The sequence below is a fragment of the Kryptolebias marmoratus genome, linkage group LG22 (genome assembly GCF_001649575.2).
Source record: "Kryptolebias marmoratus isolate JLee-2015 linkage group LG22, ASM164957v2, whole genome shotgun sequence".
Classification (NCBI taxonomy): domain Eukaryota; kingdom Metazoa; phylum Chordata; class Actinopteri; order Cyprinodontiformes; family Rivulidae; genus Kryptolebias; species Kryptolebias marmoratus.
The window spans coordinates 24,673,161-24,682,683 of NC_051451.1; the positions used below are offsets into that span (position 1 = coordinate 24,673,161).

Below are 9,523 nucleotides of genomic sequence, written 5' to 3' on the forward strand. Positions count from 1 at the left end.
TTAATTACTTGACCAAGTGTACCATAAAATTGCATTGAACAATTTTCTATTGAAAATGCATTTTGTTTAGAGACATGGAGATAAATGCATATTATTACAGATGTAGACTTGATCATCTGAGAATATTTTTGTATTTTTCAAATAAATATTGAAATTTTTATGAATTTATTTCTTTGCCTCTGTGTGGTATCAAATGACAGTTAGCTTTTCCTTCCCGAGCTTTCTTCACAAATTATACCGTTGCTTCTTATGAAGCGCCTTTGAGTACGCACCGTCCTGGCGAGCTTCGACTCGGCCCGCTCGCCGAGAGAGGCGGCAAAGCCACGCTGGCGAGACGCCGGGGTCGGGGGGCGCGCGGACAGGGGCGGAGCGTGGGGGCTTGGAACCCGTTGATAACTGCTTGCAGTTCTAGTTAAATGTTGTATTATTACAGAAATAATATTAAGTGTTGAAGTAATTATCCCCTGAAATAATCTGTTCCCCCATAAGATGGCGCTCGCCAGTCAGTAAATATGACATTAAGGGCTGTTCGTATTCAGTAAATTATAAACCACCAGGCTTCAGCTAAGAATAAAAATCCTGCTGTACGTAAATGTGTTCATCATGATGCTATCAACACTAAATAACCTTGTCCTTGTCTCATGGACAGGACAATCAGTCTATGTTCTTCCTAAAATTCACCCAATCTCCTTAATACTCAATTTATCACCCACTGCACGATGTTTTGATGGTTTGGTTTAATAATAAAACGTGTGTGATCTTTACCACAACAAGTACCTCATTGTGCAAAGTATTCAGCTGATCAACAAAGACAACCACATTTAATTTTAGCTTACTTCTTAAAAGTGTTTCTGTAAATATTAAAATGTTAGTACTACAAAATGCATTTAGAGCAAGACAATTGACAACTACAGCTAAAACTTGCAGTGTTAATAACCAATTAGTATATTTTTAAAACACGAAAACAAAAGAAGGACATTTTGTAGCATATCTATTTGTTATTTTATGTAGAAGTAGAATTGATGTAGAACCGACTTTGAGTGGTGTAATACCGGAGGTCATCGATAGAGGGCCCGGCTACAAAAGAAAATCTAAATAATACAAAGTGGTCTAAAATACTGAACAAAATACAGCAACAAGGTGGGAACTACGCAAAAACAAAAAGCAGAACTCAACAACTGAAAAAATGATTTTAAGTGTATTTTTGTTTAAATCGCACCACCGCCCGTCAACTTCCGGCTTCCGGTGGGTGCCAGTTTCTGTTGTCATGGTAACTAGAAGCGTCGCGACTGGGTTTTATGAGTGTTTACTATTTATTTCCTTGAGTTTTATTTTCATTGGTTTCCTATAAACTTCAAGAACTCTCAAAGTTTACATAATATTTGCCTAAACGTGAAGTTATGAATTTAATACCTTTCTACAAGCAGGTTTTCCAGTGAGATTTAATCTACAGCTGCATTAATGAAATGTTATCCCACTTGTTATTTAATTCTGCCGGGCTATGTTAATATAAAACATGTTAAACATTTTATTTCTCTGTGTTACTGCCGAGGTGGAGCCACGACTGACAGAAAAGACGCAACTAATCCCCTCCTGACCTCCTCTCTGAGCTGGACAGACTCTGCAGGTGTACCAGACTCCTCCCAGGCGAGTGGGCCTATCGTCCAGAACTTTTAAGATGGGGGAGCTCAGGTCCGGTCTCCCTGCCTTCCGTCTGGACCAGAAGAACTCTGAGTCAGCTGGAACGGAAAGGAGCAGCTCAACAGGTCAGATCCCGCAGGAGTCCTGCCCTCTGCCTGGAATAAAACCGGTTCAGCTTCTGATAAAATCGCTGAACGAGCTGATTGCGGAGCGGAGGGACGTGCCCTTTGAGGCGATGAGGGTCATGCATGAATCCTATGAAAAAGAAAGGTCGAAGGCTCTGAAAACGGGCCACAGCAGGGAGCAGGAGAGGATTATCTCAGCGTCAGCGAGCAGGTGGCCCAGGAGTAATGTACTTTCAAGCTTGGAGGTTTTGCATGAAACCAAAGTGAAGGAGCCCTCATCAGATTCACAGACACCAGAGCCCATTCCTTATGCTGATCTGTGCATTAGAGGGAAGCTGGCCTGCAGGTCCAGATGTTCTGCTGCTGAAAGGAGAGACCCAGAGAGGAGCACAATCAGCAGCTTCAACCTCGGAGACCTGAGGTACTCCCCAGCTACCGAGATGAAGCTGCTGAGGCTCACTGCAGAAATCAAAAGGAAGACATGTATCACAGTATCGGAGAGGGATCGCAAGATAGCAGCTCTGATGCTGGCGAACCATGAGGAGGAGCAGGATCGCCTGGAGCTCTCACGGCAGGAGGAACAGAAGCAACAGGAGGTTCGCAGGCAGGAGGAGGCCCGGCAGGCCCAAGCAGAGAAAGAGCGAAGGAGGAAGCTGAGGCAGAATATGAAACGCTGGCACAAGGAGCTGGAGGCCCGCAGCCGGCTGAGGCAGCGTCAGGAGCAGGAGAAAGCAGGGCAGCTGGAGCAGGAGGTGCTGCTCCAAGAGGATCGCTGGAGGAGGCTGAAGGAGGAGGTGGAGGCACAGCGCAGGGAAAGGTTGGAGGGTGCACTCAAAGAGGCAGAGGAGCGCAAACGCTACCAAGAGAAGCTGCTGAGAGAGAAGGAGGAGATGGAGAAGAGGGAGCTGGAGAGGGAGCGACAGGCAGCAGCAGAGAGGGAGGAGAGGGCCACTAGGAGCAAAGGGCTGCAGGAGAAGAAGGAGCAGAAGAGGCTGCAGGAGGAGAACCGCAGGGAGCTGCTTCGGCACATCCTGCTGAAGAAGCAGCAGGAGCAGCAGATGGAGGAAGAGGAGGCACAGCTGAGGAGCACACTGGAGAAGAAGCTGCAGCGTTCCTCTGAGAAACGAGCCCAAGCTACGGAGGCGCAGCTCAGGGAGCTGCGGGAGCGCGCTGCTCGGGAGCAGGAGCAGCTTCAGAGAGCACAGCTGAGGGCCCAACTGCGAAGCATCCAGCAGCTCACACACAAACGCCTCCTGGTTCAAATGAGCCAGCGTCGCATGGAGCGAGCGGCCCTGAACGCCTCCCTGCTGCTGAGGAGCAGAGCTCAGGAGGCCCGAGAACACAACCAGCACAGGCAGCGCTGCCACCAGAGACTCAGGGAGAAGATCCAGAGAGAGGAGGAGGCAATGATGAAGGCCAGGGAGAACCACGTCTCCGCGAAGGAGTGGAAGAGGGAGAGGCTGCTGAGACAGCGAGAGCAGATCCAGGAGGAGGCGCAGAGGCTGACTCGGGCCTCCTTTCACATGAGGGAGGGAGTGAGGCGGCAGACACGCAGCCGAACCTTTGATCAGATGGCTCTGGAGGCTCAGCTGACTGCCTCCATAAGAAGCATGAAACTATGAGAGAAAGGATTCGGACCTTACACGTCCAGAAAGGCGCCATCAATGCAGAACAGTACCTCCAGGTTTTACAACATCTGCTCCCATCCAGGCAGCTAGAATCCTCTACAGAGCAGAATGGGACAACATTCCCTCTAAATCCTCCAGCAGCTGCTCTCCTCAGCTCCTGGATGTTTACAGACTGTTGTTAAAGGAAGAGGGGGTTCTTCACAGCAGGAAACATGGAGCTGAAACAACTTTAAGAGATGTATTGATGCCATAAAATTCTAAAGTACCTTATTTATAATGAGCCTACTTTTTAGTTTCAACACTTGATATGTTTACTGTGTTCCATTTTGAATAAAATATGTGTTTGTCTGATGTGTGAATCACTGCATTTAGTTTTTATTTACATTTTACACTTTGTCCCAACCTTTTCAGAACCAGGGCTGTAAAGTTAGTGACCCTTTTTTTTTTTTTTAAAGTCCCGACCCTGAAACCTGGGAGCCAATCCTGGATCGTTTGCCAAAAACCTTTATTCTGTTTAAGTACTGCGTCAGTCAGTTTGTATTGTTGTTCAGCGTTGTAGAATCTAGTATTACCACCCCCTGCCCCCGAACGAACAAGTAAAAATGTCACCCTCGGGATGTCGGACAGCGGTGTCGAGTTTTTCGTTGTCAGAAAGTTGCAGACCAATAAAGTTTCCGGGTTGAACTGTGTTCTGTGCGGCCATCAGGTGGACCCTGACTTCAGTCATTAAACAACCTGCAGAGTGCAAATAAAACGAGCGACAGGTTAATGTTTGAATGAGCATCGAGTGGTTCAGTTTTACTCTGTGACTGCTGTCTGCTGTAAAAGGAAGGTGCATCTAAACTAAAAATACCGTAAATGTCTGACTCTCATAGCTCACTTATTAGTTTTTTGGATCAATTACAACAACTTTAAATCACAAGAAATCTATCCATTACTGTTGTGATTGTATATGAGCTATTTTTAAACTGTTTGTCAAATGATTATTTAGTTTATTTCACATTTTTAGCTTCTTCGTTTTGAACCTAAAGCGTCTCTTCTGCTCGAGTTTAGAAGTCACCTGCTTCACGACACATACAAGATGCAAAGAAACAGACCTTTATAAAACTAGAATTTGTACACTTTTTGTTTTTATTTTACTTTTGTTCTATTTTATCTTGGGCTTACAACCAAGAAGAAAGTGAAAAACAAACAAAGAAACAAAAAAAGCTGCACTCCTAAGAAGTTAAATCGGTGTTCTCGTAGCGTAACTCAGCCTCTTGTCTGACTCAAAATGTGCTGGGATGGCTTTTACCAAAAAAAAAAACAAATAAAAAAGAAAAAAACTGGATTTTCTCCCCGATCCTGCAGGTGTTAAACTGTCAAACCAACACGCTTTCTCAGACGTACCGCTAAAGCTTGTTTTCAAACTAATTCTACCATACGTATGTTTGAAAACCTTTGTTTTGGACCTTGTGAATAACTGAAAATAAATGCATTTTTAAACAATTAAATGTACCAAATTTTTCCTCTGTGCAACTTAAAGCTCTCATTCTTCTCGTCACGGTGTCAGATTATCCTGCTGTAAATCTATCCACTGACTGGGATTTCATTTCTGAACTGTCATGGCTCCTTAAAGGGCTTCAGCAACAAAAGTCTTTTTATTTTCTTGGAAAAAATCTCCAACTGAGAACAATCTATTAGCTATCCAGTTCCTCACATGAACTGGAAAGTCCTGTTGATACAGGAAGGAACAATAGCGGGACCCGAAGCTCAGTTTCAGTAAAATCAGGACACACCAAAGTTGACTCTTCCTAACAGAAAGTCCTTGAACTGACTTCCTGTTAGTCGTCGTGCAGCCCGAGGGCCAACACGACGGGGAGCCCCACGCCGAGGATGAGCGTGAGGCTCTCCAGGAGCCCCAGGTGCCGCTGCTTGTGGGTCCCGGCTTCAGGGAGCTGCTGGAGGTCAGACATCGGCTCGTCTGTCCCGCCGCCACCGCCGCCGCCGCTGATCTCGGGGAGAACATGCACCGTGGCCACGTAGAGGAACGTCCCGGCCGAGAAGAGCATGCCCACTCCTGTCGCACTGAGCTGACTCTGAGCGGAATTTCCAGACTGTGGACCAGACACACGTCACGTTAAATAAAAATAAATAAAATAAAGCAGAAGCAGCCACATAAAATAAACCTTCTCTTAGATACTAGAAGCTGACGTGGGCTCTTACTGAGTGCAAAATGAAGTAAGTACTGATGGCAACCACTGGAGCTGCAGCTGAAAAGGCCAGTAAATGTCCCTGAATGTGTTTCTTCTCGAGGCCTGCGTGCATCAGGAAGGAGACCAAACCAAAGGCTGCAGGCGCCTGGAAGACAAGCCATGTATGGCAAGCTGTTTGTGTATTTATTCCATACCCTTGACAGCAAGCATCACTTTCACGACCTAGTTTGTGACAACGCTGCACTAGCTGCACAATTAGTCACACTAATTCAACATTTTGATGCACTAGCTCCAGAAACACTCTGACTAGTAACACTTTTTGTGTTTCTGTGCCTAACTAGCAGCCCAAACATTCCAACTAGTTGTCTTTTTAACACTCTGGTGAAACACTGGACCAAACTAACCAACAACTGTGACACTAACAGGTTAGTTAGTGAGCACAGAAACCCTTACATCTTAACCAGTCAACACAAATTATGCCCACTATTTGACTAGCGACTCACAAATGTGCACACTAGTTGACAGTTTTTACTGCTCTAGTTAACTAGTAAAGACGAGTCAGCATTTTAGAGTGTAATTTAGTTGCATAGTCTGCATACTTTGTGTTGAATAGTTAACTCTTACAAGTTAGCTTGCACGACACAATTGTCGACTAGTCTGACCCAGTGGTTCACTAGTGTTTAAGAAACCAACTACTAATGGTTGACTAGTATAACTTCTGCTCCAATTAGTTGGGCAAAAGTGCTACTAGTTGGCAAAAAAAGTGTTACTATTAGGAGCAGTGGGACCAAATGGGCAACTAGTTGAGTGTAGTTGTAAACCAGTGGGTGAAAATGCTTCTTGATTTCAAAGATATTGAATAAATAGACGAATGGCTTGCCATACAGGTCATAATGAGCTGTTTAGATCCACACAGCTATATTTTACTGAGACGTTCTCTCACCTTGTGTAGAATGACGGCAAAAAAAACGATGACTTGTACCGTCACCTGACCTGTGGCCACAGCAGCGCCCAGAGCGAATCCATCCGCTGGGAGCAAAACGAGATATTCATCTGTCAATGTTCAGGTGACTAAAAGGCAGCAGATTATTCATTTTATGTGAGATTTTACAGAGCCACAGTTTTCCTCTTCTGGCATTTTGATGTTAAACCTTAAAGCTAAAAACTCAGAAAAATGAGCTCAAAAAGAAAAAAAGGATCTCGTGCTACAGTCACATGAGGGCTCAAACAAGTGTGTTTTGTTGGGGGTTTTTTTTTTGCCCATTTCTTGGAACTCCTTTGTGGTCCCCATGCAAACAAAGGTCTAACGGACACGTAGGTGGGACGTTTGAGGATTTACCTGCGGCGTGAATAACCAGCCCCAGAGTGGCTGTGATGTGGGCGCTATTCGACGAGCGTGTCGTTTGGTCTGAAATCAGACGTTGAGACACGTTTAGACGAACGGCGTGAAGGCACGTAGAGAACTGAGTGTGAGGGTTACGACTTGCCACGCGTGGAAAGGTGACCTCCAATCTGATCAACGGCAAACATGAAGGTGAACCCAAAGGTTAAAGCCATCCCGATATAGAACCGAGGCGGGGGGCCTTCCTCCGAGGAAGACGCACTCTTTTCGCTGGCGTTTCGACTGGATGGCACATCAGAGGAGGAGGACGGGGAAGCTGGACAGGAGATGAAGGACAGGAAGAGCTTTTGATCAAATCCAAAATAAAAGACGGCCATCGGAGCGCATTCAGACAAGTGGTTTAACCCCCACATCCTGCATCATCAATGCTTTCAAAAGGTTACAATAAAATGCTAATTCAGGGGCTATGTTACAACTGTTGTCAAGGCAACTGAAGGATGGGGGCGACTCTGATTCACTGAAGTTCTGCTCACCTCTCCATGAATCCTCCAGTAAACCCACACCCTCAGGGATGGTGATGGCAAGTGCCGTCCCACAAAGGAGTCCTGCCCCCAGCAGGGAGACAAACTGCAGGCTTTTCTGGAAGGACCAAAACGTTTAATCGGGTAAACAAACGACATCCAAGAAAGCAGCATTCATGGGAAATTATGAAACATTTACTATAATAAAGAAGTGACAATCGACAAGCATCAAAGCACCCTCGTGTTGTTTAAAAAAAAACAGATTTGTTCTGTAAGTCGTGACATCTAAAAAACATCTAAAATGCGAGCCTTGATTAGGAATAATGTGCTGGAACTCTGGTAGGGGAACATCGCACGCCCAAAAACTACGAGAGAAAAAGAAAAATGGAGCTCGTGTGTTTGGTTGAATACGTGAGAAAACACTTTAGACTAAAAACATCATTTAATCAGAAAGTTTGACTTTTAGAGTTTTATGGTTTTCTTTTTACAAGTTTTTCCACAGAATGTTCTGACTTTTGAATTGTCTATAAAAATATTTGCAATAAAACTCATCCTACTCCTGTAACTCTTTTAGGCAGATGTAGAAATGATAAAACCAAAACGTGGAGATTTTGGTCTTCTTTCGCCCAGCGTGTCTCTCATTACTGTAGGACTCACGGTTTTCTCTCAAACCCCTCCAGACTACAGAGAATCCACACCGACGCTTCCGTAGACTCACATTAGATCTGATAAAACATTATTTTCAAAAGCAGAAGTGAGACGTCTCTTTAACTTGTCATATCGCCAACATAAATCACACCACGAGGCTCACTTTTAAGTCTGCGGTTTCTGTCTGCCTCTCACTGACATGGCAGTCCAGGGAGCGACAGACACAGGTGTGTGGTTACCATGGTGACCACAAACGAGCCACTGGCGGCAGACTCCCCGTTTCTAAAGTTCATACACCAACATGTAGGCTTGATTCTTTCCAAATAAAGATCATTATAGAAGTTAGATTTGAAGTTGCGTTGTTTTTTTTTTTAAATGTCTGCAGTAATTTTCCACAGCTGAACAGACCCTGCTGATGTTTTTTTTTTTTTTTTTTTAACTTTTCCCACAGTTTGGTGCTGACCCGGCCCGGTTTTCTTCATGAGGAGGTTAAAGACGGAAAGCTGGCTCACCTCGGACAGTCTGAACAGCAGAGGGATGAATCCGAGCAGAAACGACCCCACGAACATCGCCACGGATATAAAAGTAATGGTCAGCCCTTCCTCCATGGCGACGGTTTCCTCCTAACACCGGCGCTGTCCCTGTCTGCTGCCGTGTCTCATCATATAATCAGAGTCTGCCCTCCCGGATTTCATGTGTTTACTGAGGACGACATGAGGCTCTCCGCCTTTCCACGTCGCACCTCCGCCTCCCTCCTCCTCCTCCTCCTCCTCCTCCTCCTCCTCAGCAGCGCCCACCGTCCGACCCAGAGAACTGCAGCCCTCCAACTTTCTGCTCCAACGAACCGAAAAATTAAGGCAAAATATCCTTTTTTTACGCAGCCAGCTTAAAACCCCGGTGTTGCGCCAAAGTTGGTCACCCCGGAAGAGTTTCGCGCGCCCCGCGTCGGGAGCGCGCACAAGCAGGAAAAAAGCGGATTAAAAACGACCGCGCGTCGACTTCAACCTTCAAGATTTATGGTTATTTTATCGCTGAGGTTGTGAGACATGGCAAGAATAAACCCCAATATTGTTCTCCACATAAAAAACAATAACAACAAAAAAAAACAACTAAAAAAATAGTTGTTTTTTTGTGTTGTAATTGTCACATCTCCTGCTCTTCACCAACACCTGTATTCAAGAGAGTCCTTTTATGGCAGGGCTGAAAAGCTGTGCAAGTGTTTTATTTTTGCAATTATTCAAAACATTCTGAAATATATGCAAACTGAGGCTGCAAAACGTTTGGTCACGGTTTTCTAACAGAAAATGAACAATAACATGTTTAACCCATCTTTGTCGCTCTTTCCTTCGCTCGTTTTGTGTGCAAAATACCTGATTGTCATCTAATGCATCTAACATTTAGTTCTTAATGCCCCCTTTCTTTC

The 9,523-nt window shown here is 45.1% G+C and overlaps 2 protein-coding genes across 2 annotated transcripts; one reads left to right on the forward strand and one right to left on the reverse strand.

Moving 5' to 3' along the window:
• The first annotated feature begins 1,040 nt into the window (after positions 1-1,040).
• Positions 1,041-3,708, forward strand: LOC108234055 (coiled-coil domain-containing protein 177). The gene has a single exon (XM_017412901.3). The coding sequence runs from the start codon at positions 1,679-1,681 to the stop codon at positions 3,386-3,388; it is 1,710 nt and encodes a 569-aa protein (XP_017268390.1). The 5' UTR covers positions 1,041-1,678; the 3' UTR covers positions 3,389-3,708.
• A 799-nt stretch (positions 3,709-4,507) lies between these two features.
• Positions 4,508-9,041, reverse strand: LOC108233987 (zinc transporter ZIP9). The gene is made up of 7 exons (XM_017412787.3): positions 8,613-9,041; positions 7,465-7,570; positions 7,077-7,247; positions 6,929-6,997; positions 6,533-6,618; positions 5,600-5,734; positions 4,508-5,490 (listed from the first exon to the last, which is right to left on the reverse strand). Exons 1-7 carry the CDS (start codon positions 8,706-8,708, stop codon positions 5,218-5,220), a joined length of 936 nt encoding a protein of 311 aa, XP_017268276.1. The 5' UTR covers positions 8,709-9,041; the 3' UTR covers positions 4,508-5,217.
• Positions 9,042-9,523: the final 482 nt, after the last annotated feature.

Bases quoted from the DNA above. Each gene is read 5' to 3' on its own strand.
- LOC108234055 (XM_017412901.3), top strand. From the start codon at position 1,679: ATGGGGGAGCTCAGGTCCGGTCTCCCTGCCTTCCGTCTGGACCAGAAG.
- LOC108233987 (XM_017412787.3), bottom strand. From the start codon at position 8,708: ATGGAGGAAGGGCTGACCATTACTTTTATATCCGTGGCGATGTTCGTG. The intron at 7,248-7,464 runs GTGAGCAGAACT...TCTCCTGTCCAG, and splicing joins ACTGGAGGATTCATGGAGAG to CTTCCCCGTCCTCCTCCTCT. The intron at 6,619-6,928 runs GTAAATCCTCAA...TTTTGCTCCCAG, and splicing joins GCTGGTTATTCACGCCGCAG to CGGATGGATTCGCTCTGGGC.